The sequence below is a fragment of the Pelobates fuscus genome, chromosome 13 (assembly GCF_036172605.1).
Source record: "Pelobates fuscus isolate aPelFus1 chromosome 13, aPelFus1.pri, whole genome shotgun sequence".
Lineage (NCBI taxonomy): Eukaryota > Metazoa > Chordata > Amphibia > Anura > Pelobatidae > Pelobates > Pelobates fuscus.
The window spans coordinates 15652502-15673989 of NC_086329.1; the positions used below are offsets into that span (position 1 = coordinate 15652502).

The 21488-nt window shown below is 40.6% G+C and overlaps 1 protein-coding gene across 3 annotated transcripts in view; it reads right to left on the bottom strand.

The window, feature by feature from the left end:
* INF2 (inverted formin 2) overlaps positions 1 to 21488 on the bottom strand; it is a 71861-nt gene that overhangs the window by 13616 nt on the left and 36757 nt on the right. For all 3 annotated transcript variants that reach the window (XM_063439961.1, XM_063439960.1, XM_063439962.1), the window contains exons 4-17: positions 20762 to 20921; positions 17760 to 17793; positions 14467 to 14608; positions 13205 to 13346; positions 11229 to 12101; positions 4654 to 4790; positions 4495 to 4556; positions 3998 to 4100; positions 3076 to 3161; positions 2623 to 2723; positions 2421 to 2491; positions 1405 to 1512; positions 483 to 553; positions 12 to 132 (exon numbers count right to left, since the gene is read on the bottom strand). In XM_063439961.1, coding sequence (XP_063296031.1) covers positions 12 to 132; positions 483 to 553; positions 1405 to 1512; positions 2421 to 2491; positions 2623 to 2723; positions 3076 to 3161; positions 3998 to 4100; positions 4495 to 4556; positions 4654 to 4790; positions 11229 to 12101; positions 13205 to 13346; positions 14467 to 14608; positions 17760 to 17793; positions 20762 to 20921 — 2211 coding nt within the window. The remainder of the gene's footprint in view (positions 1 to 11; positions 133 to 482; positions 554 to 1404; positions 1513 to 2420; positions 2492 to 2622; positions 2724 to 3075; positions 3162 to 3997; positions 4101 to 4494; positions 4557 to 4653; positions 4791 to 11228; positions 12102 to 13204; positions 13347 to 14466; positions 14609 to 17759; positions 17794 to 20761; positions 20922 to 21488) is intronic.

Genomic DNA, 21488 nt, shown 5'->3' on the forward strand with positions numbered 1-21488 from the left:
TCCATTCTTACCTGAACAGGTTTTTCATATTGCGCCTTAATATCAGAGTCCGAGACGGAGATTTTTTTCTGCAGATCTTTTAGTTTTTTCAAGTTGCCACTCGTTTCGGAATATATATTTTCAAGGTTAATGCTAGGTAGAAATGTATACATAGTTAAAAATTAGCGTCTTTTAAAAAAAATTAAATTAGCTGAAAAACAAACCGACAATAATTTGTAATAGGGTAGATTTAAACACACATACACTCTCTCTCTCTCATTTATAGGAAAGAGACAAAACCGAAAAATACAAAAGATAAATAATAATAATAAAAAATAAAAAAAAATAAAAAAGGAAAATTTCGCTACAAGCAAAAACACTGATCAATTTACACAAGATACATTTCACGGACATGTAGATTACAAGGATATAATCACAAATATTGAGAGAAGGCATTAAAGACTTGTCAATCATTGCTGATAAATACTGGCAGCAAATATTACCTGGCAGCGAAGGATACATTTTCAAGATCATTTGGAAGCTGAAGTAGATCTGTGTGATTCCCTTCTATCTCCTGAAATGCAGTAAAATTCTTAATTACTTTGATGACGTTTCTGTTTTTTTTGTTTGTTTGTTTGCTTGTTATATTGTGTGTTGTACATTCCATTTAATAATATATTCGCTATTTTTGCACCAGAAAATATAATTTTTTTTTCTGACGTTCTTTTACATCACATCAATTGTGTCGGAGAAAGCGATGCGTAACACTCGCAGTATATTCTTATTTTATTCTTAGTAAATATGAACGAATTGTGAAGGTGCCAAATGTGTATACAATATAAAAAGAAATTAAAAAAAAGTGACACTTTCAGGCTACTTTAATAAATTGGAACAGATTTATAAGACCCTAGTTCCAGTTTCAGAACACTGCTAAAAAACAAAACAAAAAAACACACCAATATAACAAAAATAAATAAACGACCCAGGCTTTGGGAGTTTCCAAAATGGATGGTTGGGGGGAGTAATTTATCTACAGCTGATAAGGGTATACTGACACCTAGTGGGAACTATAGTTTATTCATGGAATATTACTGGTAAATATACTTGGGGGAAAAAAAAAGTAAATACATTTAAGATAATATCCATTACCTTTTGTTTCATCACAAATATGGACATTCTTTCAGTTTTGGCTATTCCGTTCAGATGACATGAATGTCTCAAATTCCAAATATAGTATTTATCATTCCCTATGTAAAATGTATTGTCCTTACTTTGTTAATATGGCATTGCATTATATAAAGGTACCAAATTAGGGAGGGATCTTATTTGTCCCTCACTAAAAGAACAGATGTTTTAAAAAAAAAAAAAAAAAATTCAATAGTCAGACATATACTTTTCAGTAATTTCTCACAGAAGCGATGCTACCTCTAAAATGTGATGCAACAACGTAATGCGGGTTTGGTTGGCTTTGGTCTCAGTCAATTTTAATAATGTGCTTATTTTAAATCCATTGGCGTTTCCCGTGTGACTGCCCTAGAATAGAGGGGAAAAAACCAGAACAGAAAAAAAAAGTTACGTTTAATTGTTTTAGAGAGTTCACATATCAGACGTCTAGTTCCACTTAAACCTCAACTTCAGCAGAATTGTGGAAAGTGTAATACGCCTTTATCTGGTGATCCAGTTTTTCAATATGTGGGATTGGATAGAGAGAATCATGTGATCAACCTTAGATCGCCTGTATAAGTTACAGACGGAATGAAAATGTATCTCTATATTTTGTAAAGCTTCCAAACAGAAAAATAATTCTGTTTACTAGAGGATTATAAAGGTTAGTGATCCCTTCATTTTACTATGCATTTGGGTTACACTAGCACAGATTATAGCATCATTGGTGCAAAAAGTTAGATCAGAATTTTACAGATATAAATGAATACATAAATTCTACACGTGCAAACAAGTGGCTCAGCACAATGTATGGATCAGAGTATTACATGCACCATATAATAAATGGTCAAACAATAAAGAGTAAACACGTTTCTGATACGAAGTGCAATGTCTTAGAAAAGCAAAATGTTTCCAGCAACCCTACAGATTGTAATGAATTATCGAGCCTCGCTTGGCACTGAGTTTAATTTGTTCAGAATGCCAAGCATTCCAGAATGGATTGCAAGGAATTGTGCCAGGTTATGCAATGCAGGATGGATTCCTTTTAACCCTTTCAGCATTCACATCAGGATTGGAACAGTAATTTGCCTCGATACAGTTAACACATGGGCTCATTCCTTTAAATAGGGATTGTGAGTGGCATAAATAGTTGCACTATAGCACAGAGCCCCCAGTCTTTCACCAGAACTCACTCACTATGACCTTGAGTCAGAATGTTAACGGTAGAACAGACACACGTGTGAAGCCCCCCCTTGACACACAGTTACACAACGTACATAATTTAAGAAGTTTCCGACTTTGAGGACTAGCTGACAAAAGACAGGAAGCCTGTGACTGTTTAGGATATCTGGAATGAAAAAAGGAAAGAAATAAAGAGGGACAAAATCTAAATACATATTTATATGATATATATGGATTTAAACCTGAAACTGTATAGTTACACCCTCTTTGGCTGCCAGAGTTAAACCGCTCACTTACCTTCACACGCTTTGCTAACTATTTGTGCTTTTGGTCGCAGCGTCTCAAGCATAAGACTGGTTTCCTCACAGCACAACATGCTCTCAAGTCGAAGTTGATAACTGGCCAGAAAGAAATTGAAATTCACATTGTTTCAATTTAATATAATATCAGAGTAAGAAAATATGAACTGGGAATGCAGGGTTACCATCCCACCCCATTCCCTAGGGCAGGGATAGGCAACCTTCGGCACTCCAGATGTTGTGGACTACATCCCCCATAATGCTCTTACATCCATAATGCTGGCAAAGCATCATGGGAGGTGTAGTCCAAAACATTTGGAGTGCCAAAGGTTGCCTATGCCTTCCCTAGGGTGTCCATTATTCTTGATGAACGTATAAAATTAGCAGGGATTACATGGACACACAGTAAGAAAGAAAGGGGGAAAAGTTCAGAAAGTGTTTTATTCCATACCCAGGAACGCCCAGAAGCCGCAGATAGAATTGATCCGCATTTGATAACTTTGACTGATCTTCTTGGTAGGATTTTAAGTTTTCCACCTTGAAGGAAAAAAAAATATATATATAGATTTACTGTGTAAATGCAAAGAAAATGAAAATGCTAAATTAGCTGCAAAAAAAATAAAAAATAAAAATAATCACAATTTAAATAAATACACGCACCTTAAAGCAACCACATAGGATCCTCTATAATCACTGAACAATGAATGAAGGAAACACTTGGTCTTCTACATACTTTTATCCCATAATCCTTGGCAGCATAAATGTTGGCCACAAGCCACAGTCTAATCTAATTTTAAAACATGGGTCATGAATTTACAGTTATGCTTTTAAGCCCCTTTTTCTAAACCTATATCATGTAATTCAGAACTATGATAAAAGAAAAGGTTAAATTAAAAAAGTGATCTTAATTATCTATGACTACCGTGCTAGAATACACACTTCAATATAGAAAAGGGAGAAGAAAAAAAAAATGTATAATAATAATAATAATAATAATAATTAATATATATATATATATATTTAAAATGTTTCTAATGGGTGCAAATTTTAATTTCATTCAAATTTTTAGACATTTGACAATTCTCTCATATATCCCAATGTCCATTGGTGCTTAGAAGTTAAGAATGTCCCTTTAACTTGCGCAAAGATGTCATATTCTAGAATAATGTAATACAACGCAGACAATCAAACTACAATCTCCAGTGTACGTATGCTATTATCCACTTAAATATTATTATTTTCCATAAATTATTTATTATAATTTTTGTTTCTTATTGTTGCACAGTTTCATTATGAAGGCACATGTGAAAACCTTCAAAACTGCAAAGGGTAAAGATAAACACATTCATGATTAGATCGTAAACTTTCCTTACTTCATGCTTTTCAGGAAGCAGCTTTAGGAACTGTTTCAGAACTTCAATGTCAAACTTAGAACTGTCTCCTTTTTCAATAAGAGCAACGACTTCCTCGTTCGTGCTGCACCGGAAGGGAAAACCACAGTGGCATTAGACGAGATGGACACGTAAAGGGTTTCTGTTTAAACTTCAAACTTCTAAAGGCTGGTCATTGGTACAATTAGACAATTTATTGAACCACTGTCCAAGGAGACATGCTACTTTGCTCCACAATGTTAAAGTTATGCCACTTTTTACATTTTGGACTCATGGACAATCTTTGTGTTCTCCAACACTTTTAAGGAAACGGGGATAAAACCATACAAAAAAAATACTCAATGTTTTTGAAGAGTTTGTACTTTGTGGGTGGGCAGGGTCACCAGAAACACCCAAGTGAAGATCTTCCTTGCTTTAACCCACTATTGGCTCATGAAAAATGTAGGAGATAAAATCACCAGCTTTAATACAGAACTTACCTTCTAAATTGCTTCAAAAATATATTCAAGTTAAGGCTTTTCTTGGAATCTAAAAATGTAATCTTTAAAAAACGAAGAAAAAAAAAGAAATGTTATGGGTAAGCAGCATAATCTAGCATAGATCACAATGCTTCTTGCGTGAATTATAGGTTGGGTTACCTCTTTTGGCACTTTCTTGATGGGGGCTTCTTCTTTAGCTTTTGTTTGTGGAAGACAAAACAGTTGCTCAATACTTGAATAGTTGGGTTCAACAGTTTCCTCAGTGCTACTGGAGGAGGCCCACATCGAATGGGTTTCTGAAAGATGACAAGATGTTAAATGGAAAAACTGAGGCAGAAAAAAAATATATACAATATTTGTTAAATATTTTGTTCTGGGGGGGCGTGTCCTGGACGCGGACCGGAGCAGCCACATGTAGTCAGAGCTCCGGGCCGCGACGGCTAATAAAGGCGGAATACAAAGCCTATCACGCAGCACAAAGCCACAAAACATCGTCCGGAACCACAATGTCTCAGCCCAAAAGCAAACGGGCAGGAGAGAAAGGGGAGAAAAATAATTTATTTGCCGCACAGACAGCGCAGGGGAAGGCCTCAAGCCAGGCTGAGCACTCTCAAGATGGCGCCAGCGGGGAACCCGAAGTGGAGACTGGCGAACAAGAAGGTCCACTGACCCACAACTCCCTGAAAAAGTTGCTGCAGGAGATGTCAGACAAGATAGTGGGAAAGCTGGACACTGCTATCAGAGACCTGCAAAAAGAAATACATGATATAGGCCAGCGCACCTCGCACGCTGAGGATTAAATCACAGAATTGGCGGAGGCCCACAACTCATTGGCAGACACAGTAGAATGTCTAGTTGAAAGGCTAAATGACCAGGATCTCAAAATAGCTGACATGGAGGACCGGGCACGCCGCAACAACCTGCGGATAAGGGCAGTAGCTGAGACGGTGAAAACAGAGGATCTCTCCACCCACATCACGGGCCTGCTACGAGAATTGGCCCCTGACTTACCACACGATCTGCTCCTGTTAGATAGAATCCACAGGGCGGCCAAACCTTAATTTTTACCTCCATCCACGCCAAGAGACATCTTGCTCAGGATGCATTACTATCATGCTAAAGAAGCAATTCTCAACGCCTGCAGAAAACGGAAGGAGATGCAACCGGCCTACAGAGGTACGACTATATATGCGGACATCTCATTTACACTAAAGAGGAGACGGGACTTTCGAGAGGTGACCACCGACTCAGAGAGAATCATCTTCCATACAGATGGGGATACCCCACCAAGCTCTTGGTGATGAGAGAAGGGAAGACTACCGCCATCGGCTCACCAGAGGAAGGCCAGAGATTGGAATATTGCAGCCGCGCCACTGACGGCCCAAGAGGGGGACAGATCCAAAGTGTCACAGGACTGGAAAAAGACGAAAAGGAGATAAGAGACAGAGACTGTCAGTGTGGGCGCTCTATGGCAACCTAACTCATGGACATATCAGCTGCAGGGCTGGGTAAAGTCCGAAAATGCACCGCACTCACGATATAACATATGTGCTCCGGATAGAGCAAGGGGATAAGAGAGGTAATACACTGGGAGCATAAGGGACAATAGAGTAGCACAGGAACCGGCTCCTTTAATTCCCTCCCAGCTCACTGAGGAGAGCCAAACCAGCCTAACATACCCGCCCAAAATCACAAAAAAAAACAACAAAAAAAAAAAAAAAAACCCCACCCACACGACCGTAGCACACTCTGAACCACAATGGAGATAGTGCAAAAATGTGAGACTAAATTAACCACAAAAAAAAAAATCGTGACGAAACGCATCTACATATATGTATAAAACCAGCATAGTCACGAGGCTTTAGCACTTATCTGGGCCTACCCAACATAAGCACAAGATATAGCCGCACAGGGAAACAAAACTCCCATAGGACAAGAGGCCATAAGCCTCTTCCCCCAAAGCACGACAATGCAGTGCCAAGCCGAACATACGGCATCACTAGTACTCAAGAATGTTTATGTTAATGTATTATTGTTTAATGTTTTATGTTATGCTTACGCTATACATGTTTTATACCTTACTAACAAAAGGGTGACAGGGTTAGTGGGTAACCCAATGACAAACACCACACAAAAATTGACGGGCCCCAGAAACCACAAGGTCAAGCCTAATGACAACTCCGCAGACCCATTAAGGGATATAACCTACACACAGGGGGTAGAACTGCTCGGCCGGAACAAGCTGGGAAGAGCAGTGACACCCCTAGACATAGAATACCATACATGAGGTAAAGAGTACCAACCCCATGAACCACCGTGATAGTGTGCTCTTTTAATGTCAGGGGTCTAAACGCCCCGGTGAAAAGACACCTTCTAGCTAAAGAGGTTAGAACCCTGGGAGCTGATATCCTATGCCTCCAAGAAACACACTTTAGACACAATGACCACCCCGTAATATTGACTAATGACTACCCACACCAATTCCACGCCACATCTCCAGCGAAAATTAGAGGATGTCCATCCTGATTAGTAAGGCGGTCTCGTTTACGCTCCACTCCACGGACATAGACCCAAATGGCAGGTACATAATTCTCATAGGGAAGTTTAACAACATGCTATACACCATCGTAAACATATACTCCCCAAATACCAATCAGAGGAACTTCCTACACAAAATCCTAACCAAAACGAGCACTGTCCAAACAGGCATCACAGTGATCGGGGGTGACTTTAATCAAATAATAAACCCGGTGCTTGACACGACACTACCGCCACATAGGAAAAGCCACCGCTCTCTAAATAGGCAATGCAGAGCCATTGCGAAACTCTTGCACACCTACCACCTGTATTATGCTTGGAGGGTTACACACCCAACAGAGAGAATGTATACACATTACTCAGCGGTGCATAACTCCTACTCGAAAATCAACGGTTTCCTAGTATCAGGTTCGGCACTAGACCAAATCATGACTAGCGACATACAGCAAATTACATGGTCTGACCACGCACCAGTCACCATAGAATAAAAAAACAACTACGACTTTAAACACCATAGCCCCTGGAAAATCAATAACTCCCTGCTGAGGGATGAGAGGTTTGCAGAAACACTGGCAGGAGACCTCCGCACATACTTCCAACAAAATGACACCAAAGACACCACAGATGCTACTCTGTGGCTAGCACACAAATCAGTAGCGAGAGGCCTACTGATACGCAGAGCAACATACGTGAAAAAGCAGCGTCAAACACAGCTTAGAGCATGGCAAACAGAACTCTATGAGGTGAATAGACTAAACCAAACCAAACCACACCGACTATAGAGACAAAAACCAGAATAGCCCAGCTCACTAAGCTTATACTCCAACAAGCACTGGACGCACTTAACTCAAACATGCAACGGCTCAGACTGACACCTTATGTGCAGGGAAACAGGGCAAGCAAGCTACTAGCAAAACGACTAAAAACCAGGCAGGCGAATCAGAAAATATCCTACCTCACGGACCAGAAAGGGTCCAAAATCTCCACCCCTAAGGGAATCAGTGATGTGTTCGCCACATACTACTCCTCCCTGTATAACATACGAGACGACGCGCAAACTACGCACCCGACAAACCTAAATATTAGGAAATGCCTAGACGAGATTACACTACCTAAGATTACAACACAACACAAAGAAGCTCTCACTAAACTGATAGAGGAACAGGAGATCAGGGACCTGATTAAAGACCTTCCATCGGGAAAATCCCCAGGACCTGACGGGTTTGACAACCATTATTACAAAAGGTTTGGCGACATACTGGTGCCTTACCTGGTTAGATTGTTCATGGAGGCAGCTCTCAAAGGAGAACTCCCCAGGGAATCGTTGGCAGCACATATTGTCACACTCCCTAAACCGAATAAACCCCCAACGGTGCCGCAGAACTTTAGGCCCATCTCCCTCCTAAACACGGATGCAAAACTTTTCGACAAATTATATGCTAACCACCTGGGAAACATACTACCGCATATCATCCATAATGACCAGGTGGGCTTTATCAAAGGGAGACAGGGTGCGGATAATATGAGGAAGGTTATCAACATCCTCTACCATCTGAAAATCTGGTGAAGGGGGGACTACAGGTCTCCGTCTACACTGGGGGTTCCTACAAGTAGTATTAGGCAAGTTTCACATCCCAGACGGGTTTGTGACGGTGGTGAAAGCCCTCTACAGCGACCCCTCAGCGAGAGTACTTAATGCTGGATTTCTATCCAAGCCATTCCATCTCACAAACGGAATGAGACAAGGGTGCCCCCTGTCTCCCCTGCTTTACGTCCTGGCGTTAGAGCCACTGGCGATTTGGATACGGGATAACCCTGCGATACACAGAATGGAGATAGGGAAAAAGATATACAAGGCAAACTTATTCGCCGACGACATACTGCTAACCCTCACACAACCACACATATCACTGCCGAACCTCTTACATGAAATGTATAGGAATAGGGATACCGCGAAGCGACATAAAACAATTCAAACTCACATTCCCCTTAGACTGGAGAGACGATTATCTCGCATTCCTGGGATTGAGAATTCCAAAAGAGCCACAGGGTCTCTTGGAGCGCAACTATGGGAGACTACAGGGAGAAATCAGCGACACACTAAAACAATGGAGGATAAATACCTGTCTTGGGTGGGGAGACTGGCGGCGGTGAAGATGATGCTATTGCCTAAATACCAGTACCTACTCAGAACACTGCAGATCCCACTACCTCACACATACCTCCGACGGCTGCAAAAAAACATCATTAGCTTCATTTGGGCACACAAAAAAGTTTGAGTAGCCACAAAGATTCTCACTAAACAGGTGTCGCAGGGGGGACTGGGTTTGCCAGAGGTGCAAACGTACTATAGGGCAGCGCTGCTGTCCACAGCATTACAGGCACACACAACACACAGCCCACCACAATGGGTGGAAATGGAATCGACCTGGGCATGCCCCAAGGGCCTTAGATACCTCTTCTGGGTACCGCATGGGAGACGCCCGGCGCTCCCGGGGATGCCCACTACAACTGACACCCTGCTAATGGCCTGGGACAAGGCCAAACCACAGCTAGGGTATACCACTGACTGGACGATGGCCAATCCCTTATACAGCATTCATATAGCATACCCCAATTTTGACCACCGCATATGGACCGAAAAAGGGTGCACACGAGTTACACACCTTTATAGCCAAGGACTACTGAAACAATTCCCTGACCTGCAAACAGAGTATGACCTGCCGCAGAGGTTGATATTCCTACTCCTACAGCTAAAAGGCATACTGGCACACAATACCACCCTAGATACCCCGACACATACAAAGAGTGTAGAAAGAGCATGCACGACCATGACCATGCCCAAGAAACCACTCTCACTCATATATGCCATACTCAACGACTCCAGATTCCAATCGCAAACGGACAACTACAAAGAGGCTTGGCATAAGGAGCTAGGTTCGATATTCACAGAAGAGCAATGGAACAAGGCATTCATAGCGCATAAGGGCAGATCCAGATGCGCCTCCCACCTAGAGCTTATGCGCAACCTGCAATATCGATGGTACCTGGTGCCAACCAGATTAGCTAGCATCTACCCAGGCACTTCCAGACTCTGCTGGAGATGCTTAAAAGAAGAGGGCACAATGCTCCACATTTGGTGGTCGTGTACGGCTCTCAAAGAATATTGGAAGAGAGTAGAGGAGATGATTAAGGGGGTGCTGCTCATAGATACTAAGCTCAGTCCGAAGAAAGCCTTACTATTTATATCGCTGGAATCCTACACAAAACCACAAGCTAGCCTTATATTTCATATATTAATAGCAGCAAACCTCCTGATAGCCAGAAGCTGGAAACAGACATCACTAAACCTGACTTATGAGACAGGGACCTGTCCGTGGTTCCACCCAACGAAACACATGATACAGGCCAGGAGGGAATGGGAAACATACATAGAGGGGGAGAGGAAGGGTCGAATCCCTAAGGAAAGGGAGGTTAAAAAAAAACCACACACACAAAAAAAAAAAAGTGTGGAGTGGCGGAAAAAGTGAGCTTTACGAAATGATCAATAGAAAAACCGGAGATGCAGAGGCAAGCGTTTATAACTAGGAGACAGAGATAAGATTAACGAGCACAAACCAACCGTTCAACGGGCCCCAGGGAAAGGCGGAAAATGAACCCACTATGTACATAATTCTAGAGAAATAAGGTACCCCGTTCCCATGCCCCCTCCCCCCCTTTCTCCCCCCCCAACTGGGACAAAGCATCAACAATAGGGTGCAACAACAATAAAGATAAGCCCCTCATAAAAGCACGAAGATTAACCCAAATGTGAATGCTGAAAATGTCTCACTGGAATGCTATTGTTGTAATACAAATGTCTTCCCCTCCTCCCCTTTTTTCCTTCTGTACCCTAGTTTCAATATCCGGAAAAACAATAAAAATTGTCAAATTGAAAAAAAAAATATATTTTGTTCTGTAATTTTTAAGCAAATTGTAGTTGGAGATTGCTTATACTCATATCATCTCGCATTATAGCCTATTGTATTTGGCATGGACAAGCATGAAAATATTCAAAACAAAAATAAAATTGGTAAATGAAGAAAAAAAAATAGCTAGAATGTGTTGGCACGGTTTAAATCATTGTAGACTTCCCAGAGGGATTCATAGCCATGCCATTCTTTTGAATGCTAGAAGTTACAATTTCGGCTACCTACCTTTAACAACATTTGATGGAAGTTTCTGCCAATTAAGTTTCTTCATTTTTAGTGTTGGTCTATTGACTTTGAAGCAAGCTGGTCTTGAGCATCCCAAGGAGAAGTCAAAACGGGCCACCACAACTTCATCAGTGCCACCCATACCAAAAAATGGGGGAGGTGGTGGAGGAAATCCTCCCATTCCAGGTGGTGGGGGAGGAGGTGGAGGAAATCCTCCCATTCCAGGTGGTGGGGGAGGAGGTGGAGGAAACCCCCCCATTCCAGGTGGTGGGGGAGGAGGTGGAGGAAACCCCCCCATTCCAGGTGGTGGGGGAGGAGGTGGAGGAAACCCCCCCATTCCAGGTAGTGGGGGAGGAGGTGGAGGAAACCCCCCCATTCCAGTCAGTGGGGGAGGAGGTGGAGGAATGCCACCCATCATTCCTGGGTGTGGGGGAGGAGGTGGTGGAGGAATTCCACCCACCATTCCAGGAAGTGGGGGAGGAGGTGGTGGAGGAATGCCACCCATCATTTGAGGGGGTGGGGGAGGCGGCAGCGGAGGAGAAAATCCACCAATTCCAGGAAGCGGTGGAGGGGGAGGAGGAGGAGGAGGAGGAGGAGTGGACGATGGTGAGGTAGTGGGGCGTGGGGGAGGTACATGTCCTGTTAAAGTATGATCCGATTGAGAACCAGATAATGGCAAAAAGTCTGCAGCCTTCAGAGGTTTTTGCAATGCAATTTCCAAGTCTTCATCACGAAAACCATCTGTGGGTTTGTCAGTTTGACTACTTTTATTTAGTTTTTCAATACATCGGTCTTGCTTGTATTTTTGTTTGCCTGGGGGTTTCTTTGAAGCTAAGAGTCTGTCCATAATATCATTGAGGTTTTGGTCTTTGCCTGAAAAAGTAAAATATGGTTAGGGATAAAGTAATAGCAATTAAAGGGATACTGTATGTACTATAACCATTTCATCTAGTTGAATTGGTTATAGTGCCCAGAGTCCACTGGTACTGTGCCTCTATTTTTTGAGCAGTTTAACACTGAATGAGAGTCACTGGCTTCCCATAGCTCCTCCCCCACTAGAGGTATGGCTAAGGCAGAGATTACACACTTCCTTCAAGCCATATTGATTCATACGAGCAGTGAGCTCTGTGATAGGCTGAATGATGTCAGCGGACACTCTCTGCCAATCACAGCTACCCACTACTGCTTATGCAAATGCTTCCTCATTAGATCAAGCAGCAAAGAGGTCATGGGTTGCTGGGGACCCATGTTTATTATTAAAACATTTAAGATGGTTTGAAACTGAATGGAAAGACAGCACCAGGAGACACCATAACCATTTAAATGATATGTAGAGCTTTCAAAATACTTTACAAGAGAGTCCAACTAAACACTTTACAGACCTATAGCACCTGATTTAAAGGTGAATCGGAATTTCACAGAATGTTTACTCATAAGACAAAAACTGCAAGTGGCGCAAAGGTGCATGGTAGACTTGACATCTTGACTTTTTCATTAACTCATGTAGAACCACTGCAAATGCACTAAAACCACTACAGTTTATTACAGTGGTCCCTGTGCAAAGAGACTCTCTCTGAGAAAGGGGCAACTTTTATACTGATTTCTAAGACCACTTCTTGTAGCTGTCACTCAGCCAGCCAGTAAAGGCACTTCCTGTTGTGGTGCTACAATCTTTGTAAGACCACACACTTTTCATAGAGCTAATGCATCTCTGTTTGAAGATGCTGAACTGGTGCAAATCGGTGATTGCCACGCATGTGTCCACAAAAGGGTAAACTTTGGATTGGCTCAGATCATGGCCACTGATGATCTCATGCGGGGCAGAGCAGCAGCCATGGAGAGATCAACAGGGTGTGGGCAGAAAGAGAAGTAAAATGACGTGTTTTCAGTTTTACAGGGGGCCCAATAATCTAAATAAGCAGGGAAGCACTAACGTGCAAAATACATGTTTGTATAAATAAGACAAACATTCTTACAGTCATCTGCAAGTAAAACTGCTCGGTTCACCAAAATCTCCAGGGCTTCCCACAGTAAAGGGCTGGAAGGGTGAGACGGATCCAAATGGAGCAGGCCCTGCAGGATGGACAAAAGCTGTACAGAAAGTGGCGAGCAGCTAACCTAAAGCAAAGGAAAAATAACAAACAAGACATACATAAATTACATAAACCATGTATTCACATAAACTAAACTAGGATAGGACACAACGATCCACAGGCTCATCGTTAAATGCCAACAATAACATCCTCTATAAAATCCAGTATTATCGCTCTTACATAGGACGGACCGGTGACTTAATGGGCTGCAAAACATCCGGCTGCGTTTAGTGCTATTACTTGGCAACTGTGCCAGATGTTGCCTAGCTCCACATTGATATCTGCGCCCGGTGTATCTGACTATTTAATAAGATCTAAAGTGGTGATGGGGATAACGTACCAGTCAGTTACAAGGTGGTAGGAGCATGCATTATGGGGAGAAATAGAGAGAAACAAGATAAACATGGAGGATGGTGGCGGCAGAGAACAAGTGATTTCTGTCTTTGGATTCTGAAAAACACTTTTCTCTAATACGGCTCTTCAAATTGTCCAATGTAATATAGATCATGAGAAAAAAACCTCTAAGTGGAGATTTCCCAATAACCTCTTCTACGTATCCTTTGAGTCCTCCTATTGCAAATGAGATAATCTGCCAACGGGTCCGGCTGTGTATCTAACGGGTAGAAGGGTTCTCACTACCAGTGCTAGTTATTAGGCTGTGGCTGAGCTTAGCTTTGCACTGGAACGAGCCTCATTAGTGAGGTTCTGGTACATTCAGCAACGTGCTGGAACATTTATGATAATGGGTCTGGTCAGAGCAGAGAGATCAAGCCTTGTACCACAAAGTAACCACTCCCCTGTAGCAACACCTTCTGGCACCAGGTGGAAAGTCTAATAATCACATTCCATCGTACATATACACACACACACACTAGTACTGAAATAAGTGGTGATCCATCGATACCTGCCATTACCAAAGTTCTGGCATATGACTGCAAAGTCTTGCCACTTCAGTTATGAATTCCCAGCACACCCGTGGCTTTTTAATGGCTACCTACCTTGTCTGGGTTGGCCCTCCACTAACATTGCCCCTTGGTTTCCTCCATTTTGCTCTTTACTTGATCTCGATTTAAGTGAAAATAATTCTATTTTATGTTAAGGTTATTTTAAAAGCATATGTTTTTTACCTGTGCCCTGTGACTTACTTTGTTAAAGAGCGTAGAGAAGACAGCTTGATGGTTATTCATATCAGTCCCTCCATAGATCTTAAGTAGTTCTTCTTCATCTTCCAACTTGGCTTCTTCAAAAACAATTGCTTGTATCAGCAGGTCTTCATCCTCCAGATCCCTGAGAGGTATATGGATATATGCAGCACATTACTAGGGGGCAACATGAGGTCGCAACAGAACATCTTTGGCCAAATAATATATACATGCTGATATGCAGTCCCGTAAACGACTACTGTGCATTTAAAATGTTATATATCTCTATATATCTACACACACACACAAACAAGGTCTGTCCAGAAAATCTCCAGCCATTGTTAATATAATGAGAATGGTTAAAACAACATCAGTGTATCTTGGCAGCCAAGAAAAGTGGACTGGACTGGAATGTGCATGCGTTAACAATGACAACTTCATTGTACTAGTCTGTGGGGGCGCTAAGACGCCGTTCAAGGAGTATGTGTAACGTGTGGCCCTCGCATTCAAAATTACTGAGTGAGAGAAGCATCAAGTTTTGCGTTAACCTTAAATATTCCTCTGCGGGAACTATTCAGATGATTCAGAAGACTTTTCGGGGACAATGCAATAAGTGTAGCGCAAATAAAAGCACAAATGCTTCAAAGATGGTCGAGAATCTGTTATTATTATTATTATTATTGCAATTTATATAGCGCCAGCAGATTCCGTAGCGCTTTACAATATTATGAGAGGGGATTTAACTATAAATAGGACAATTACAAATAAACTTACGGGAACAATAGGTTGAAGAGGACCCTGCTCGATCGAGCTTACATTCTATAGGAGGTGGGGTGTAAAACACATTAGGACAGGAATTTGCAATCAAATAAGGTGGACTGCCCTTTAGGAGAGGGCAAGAGACAGGTATGTGAGGTAAGGGTTAGTCTTGGAGGCCATAAGCTTTCCTAAAGAGATGGGTTTTAAGGCACTTCTTAAAAGATGCAAGACTAGGGGAGAGTCTGATGGCGGTAGGCAGGCTATTCCATAGGAAGGGAGCCGCCCGCGAGAAGTCCTGCAAGCGCGAGTTGGCCGTACGAGTGCGGACAACGGACAGGAGGTGGTCACGGGCAGAGCGGAGAGACCGAGAAGGGACATACCTATGGATCTGTGAGGAGATATAAGAGGGGCTAGAGTTGTTCAGTGCTTTATAGGTGTGAGTTAGTACCTTGAATTGACTCCTATAGCATATAGGAAGCCAATGTAAGGACTGGCAGAGGGGTAAGGTGTGAGAGAAACGACTAGAGAGGAAAATCAGTCTAGCAGCAGCGTTCATTACGGACTGTAGGGGTGCAGTACGGCTTTTGGGAAGACCAATCAGGAGAGGGTTACAGTAATCCATGCAGGAAATTATTAGAGCATGGTCAAGCTCCTTGGTAGTATCTGGTGCAAGAAAGGGGCGGATGCGGGCTATGTTTTTAAGATGGAGTCTACAGGATTTGGCAACATGCTGGATGTGAGGCTCAAAGGTGAGACCAGAGTCAAGTATGACGCCAAGACAGCGCGCTTGCAAGGATGGACTGATGTTGGTACCACAAACTTGAAGGGAGAGCGAAAGAGGAGGATCAGTATTAGGAGGAGGAAAGACAAGGAGCTCAGTTTTTGAGAGATTGAGTTTCAGAAAGCGGGAGGACATCACGTCAGAGATGGAAGAAAGGCAAGCAGTGACACATTGCAGGACGGCAGGGGAGAGGTCCGGGGAGGAGAGATATAGCTGGGTGTCATCAGCGTACAGGTGGTACTGGAATCCAAAAGAGGTAATAAGTTTGCCAAGAGAGGCAGTATAAAGAGAAAATAGAAGGGGACCAAGGACGGAGCCTTGGGGGACTCCAACCGAGACTCTGTTGAAAGAGTTGGTGCCCTGCGACTTTTCCCAAAACTAAAATCACCATTTAAAGGGAAGAGATTTCGGATAAATATGGCAGCTGATGGCGATTCCAACAAAGGATTTTGCAGAGTGTTTTGAGTAGTGGAAGAGACGCGGGGAGAACAGTGTGAGATCCCAAGGTACCGACTATGTACAATGTTTCTTGTATCTTGTATTTTCTTCAATTACTGTCTCTATTTTTCATGTTATGTGGCTGGATACTTTCCAGAAATACCTCGTACATAAAGTGTCTAATGTGTAAATGGTCACAATGCAAGAATTGATAGTGAACTTCAGATTTTATGCAAAAACATTCAAACTGAATGATCAGATGACTAAAAGATGTTTTTATAGTTTGGCTACTTGGGGCTAAAATTTAGAAATCACCACTTTGAAATCCTGACAATTCACACTTTAGTGTAGAACTCTAATGGAATTATTCATTAAACTATAATTTTTTAGTTAACTGAAAACCCAAATGACCAAAAAAAAAGGCTAAAATAGTCAATTCAGAAAAATTCTCCAACTCGGCTAATAACTATAGCTTGACTATTATAGCCTGAATTTTGCAATGTTTCAATGCGCTGCAGTTAAGAATTCAGTGAACAAGCCCACGTAGGTTTATCTCCAAGACAAAATGCATAAATTATCAGTTTGGGTTAATTAAGGGTTTATCACAACTAGTTAACTACATATATTGGAAGTGCAAAACAAAAATGATACTTGCAGCTACAAACGTAGCAAAGGGAAAATGTAACGGTTTTTATAAAATTGACTTTTTTTTAAAAAAGAATTTAGAATCCCACACCATAATTCCTGAATACACAATGGCCAAGGTTAAAAAAAAAAAAAAAAAAAAAAAAGCCTATTAACCCCAGTAATAAATTGGCTGGTTAGTTTAACACCTCTTTCCTGGTCTGATACCAAACCATGCAGTGTATAACTTACTACAAATCACCATTCAATCAGGGATTTTATATTTAAAAAAATGCAATAAATGGTCGTGGCAACAGCTTTCTAAACATTCAGATCACACTACTGTCTGATAATCATATTGGTTATTGATTTGCCTGTTATGCACTCAAGTGTAAATTGTCTTAAATTTCAGAGTGAATTTGCATTTTTAGACCAAACTTGCGGATTTCTGGAATTTTTCCAGTTAAGATATTTTGCCCGTAAGTTTTAAATTGACTTGGAATTCACATTCTAGTTAATAACCTTGTGTGACAGAACAGCTACCAGAAACAGGAGGATAGTTTTAGAGAACTTAGTAAACAAAACGTCAATACATTAAAGGGAACAGGTCAAACCGAACTTAACGATTCTAAAATAGTCTCAGAAGATAAAGCATTTACCCTTTAATTCAGTTTAACTCTGAGTACATCCGTACCTTAACTTTGTTAGCAAATCCAGCAGCTGCAGGCCTGAAATAGATGGATTTAGCAGTTAAAACAAAACAGGAAGCCAAACAGCCCTGTAATATATGTATTTTTTTAATGGACATCTCATTATTAGGTCGAGCAACTTGATCAGACACACAGGGATTCTACAGCTAACGCAGGAACTACAAGATACCAACTGTTATAGGACTTCCACAAATTAGACTGCGTAACTAAGGTTTGTATAATTAGCAATCAATGTCTTAATGTACACCTAAAGGTGTTATGAATTCTGATAAGCTGTAAATATATGTATTGGAAGAAAACAAATGTGGATCTAAAACTATTGATGCATCAACAATACTAAAAAATTTTTATTTTTTTTGAAAATTGCAGGTCTTGTGATTCATAATTTAAAAAATAAATAAAATGTTTTTGATAGGTTAGTTTAATGTGTAAAAAAAAAAAAAGAAATAGGTTGTATACACAGATTTCCACCTTCCTAACAGACATTGATAGAATTGGCACTGGTACTGCAATTCTACATTATCAGTGAAATTGTGAGCAAATCAGTAATTGATCTTGATGTTTATTAACTCTCTCTTGTCAGTATTGAATAATGGAAGTTTGGTTTAACTTCAGGATATTTCATGCCCTAGTCTTTCAGCAGTATTAAATAATTAAGCATTTTTAAACTGGTCTCCATATCAGTTATACAGCATCGATTGAAGGCTGTTTAAAAGTCCTAATAAAATTAATTTTCATAGACTTACATTCAACCTATATTTCGTTATTTACCCAAACATGGTTTTATTGCCTAGAGTTTATAGTCAGGGCATAGGAGATGGGTTGATAAATTATTAAGTAGACGATTAGTGTGTTAAATTGTTTGACCAAGGAAACTGCCTGAAATAGATTACTGTTCAGGATTATTCACTAAAGTGTGAATTTTGGGAATCAAAAGTGAATTTTACATTTTAGGTAATTATAGCTAAATAGAAAAAAAAAAAAAATCAAAGTCAGTTTTGTTTTCAATTTGGCTGTTTTTTGTTTTTTTTTGCTTCTAAAATGTTAAAATTTGCTGTAGATTCAATACAGCTCACACATTATTAAATAACCAGATTGGTTTAAATGTGTGTGTGTGTGTGTTGTGTTCCCTATGATCAACTTGTCCTGAGAGCAGATTTTTTAATTTTTTTATTTTTTGTGTGTGTGTTTTTTTCCATTATAATAGATCAATATCTTGCCTAAGGGTGTTTTTTTTTTTTTTTTTTTTTTTAAACCTACTGTAGTAGATACAATCAGATTAAAAGCACAGAATATCTCACAGTTTACACCAGACATAGCCACGTTTTCATGGAGGTAAGTCAGTGACCTTCATACCTGTCTTCAGGAGAAACTGACCAGCAACATTTTCATAATATCCCTGCCAAGCACAGGTGTGCTAATCAGTGGATCGGGTAGATTTAATGACACCTGTGCACCAGTAGGGAAATCCTAAAATCCTAAAATCCTACTCAGCTCTTGGGTCCTAAGAAAAGGTTTAAAGAGACACTATAGGCACCAAGACCACTTCAGCTCACTGAAGTGGTCTGGGTGCAATTTTCCGTTTGCATTTAGTGCTACAATGTTAAGCACTAAGTCTGCCTCCAGTGGCTCCCAGACAGCCACTGGGGGCGCTTCCTGGATGTCCTCACGCTCTACATGAAGACATCCAGCGTCAGATTTTTCCCCATAGGAAAGCACTGATTAATTGCTTTCCTATGGGGAGGTCTAATGTGCATGCAGCATTTGCTGCACATGTGCATTAGAGCCTGCTCGTTAGGGTAGAGCATTGACCCAGTGCAGAGGGACATCGGCCCTGGTATCCGGTAAGTAAATAAAGGGTGTTTAACCCTTTTGGTAGGTAGGGGAAGGCAGGGGGACCTATAGTGCCAAGAATACAGCTCTGTATTCCTGGCACTAAAGAATGTGAGACAGTAGTGACTGTGTCAACCTTTTGCGGTGTAGACAAACGACTTTCATGGTTATTTACCAAAATCGAAAATAGTCAGGAATTCAAAGTGAATTTAAGGCTAAAATAGATAAAATGGGAAAAATTATCCCAGTCAGCTTCACATCCATTTTAGCTACTTTGGCCTTGAATTTGAAACTCACTTTCAAATACTGGGGAAAATCAGACAAGTAAAAAAAAGCATTATTTTACTTAGTTCAGGGGTGCAAAATAATTGAAATAGTTAGTAAAACACTCTAGCGTTAGGAATACATGTTTTTTTATTCCTAGTGCTAGAGTGTTTCTTTAATCGAAAAACTAGCTGTCAGTTTGACTATTTTGGTCTAAAATGTTAAATTCATTTTGGATTATCGACACACCACTTTAGATAATAACTCTTTAACCATTTAACACCAGGAAGGAGTGTGCTTTAAAACACATGATTAAAGGGATACTCCAACCACCATAACCACTTCAGTGATTTGAAGTGGTCATGGTGGTAGGAGTATTTATGTGTAGTGTTTCAGCTTGAATTCTGTTAAGGGTGACCTAATGTCAATTCTGTGCATATTTTAAGTCTTTCGACCGCGCAAGAAAAGTTTAAAGTGAAGTTCAAATTTGCTAAATCATGTTTTTTGTTGGACTTAAAATTGTAAAATCCCTTTAGTGGTAACACAGAATTATTCACTAACTAAACTCTGAACAATAGTGCAAACCAGTGACATAGTATGGGTTGCCAGCGCCCGGGGAAAAACAAGTTTTACACCCCCTAACCATGCTTCTACCATGCTTCTACCATGCTTCTACCATGCTTCTAAGAAAATCTTTCACTTGCCATATTTGTATTTTACCACCAGATTCCTTAATTAAAATGCAGATACGCAAGTAAAATAAGTATTTTGAGTGGACTGTGTTTCATTCAGAAATCGAATACTATAATCTTACCAGGAAGACAATTTTTTTTTCATTTGAAGATATAAATGCACACATTTGTGTTCCGTATTTGACATCTGATATTACCTATAAACTCATTTCGTAGTTGTACACGTAGGCGAAGTTCTTCTGTCCCCAATATCACGGCATTTATAACACTCAGCAGTGTCACCATATATGGAACGTTGTCCGTCGTTGACAGTTCAATCAATATTACACTGAATCGATACTGTTGGCTCTTCACGGTCTGTTAAGGCAAAATTACTCTCGTTCATAGCCCCTCTTCCAAACATCATGTTTATTATACCAAAACGTTTCAACATTTGCATTCCGTCTTGAAAATCTCGTTTGTAGAAATGTCAATATAAATGATAAACTTGTTATTAAAATACCTTAAAAGATGTTAAGTTAATAAATAATTTAAAACATTTGGCTTTCTTTTAAACCACGGCAAAAATAATCTTAATCATGTTAAATTTATACCTGATTTAATTTTTGGGTTACTGGTTAATATTTGTTTATTGTAATGTGTCAATATAATGGGGGCACCTTTCATACAAAAGTAGGTCTCGGGAGTGCCCCCTATCCTCTCTCTGTTAATATAATAACTTTATTCTGACAATAGCAGCATGATACATGTCTTAAACATGGATCACGGTCTACTGTTATACGTTTCAAACTTTTTAATAAGCAAATTGACAAAGCTGCACCATTTATTTAGACTTTTTGTCCATGATTGTGAATGACAGTCTGTTAAAGGGACAATGTAGGCACCCAGACCACTTCAGCTAATTGAAGTGGTCTGGGTGCTGTG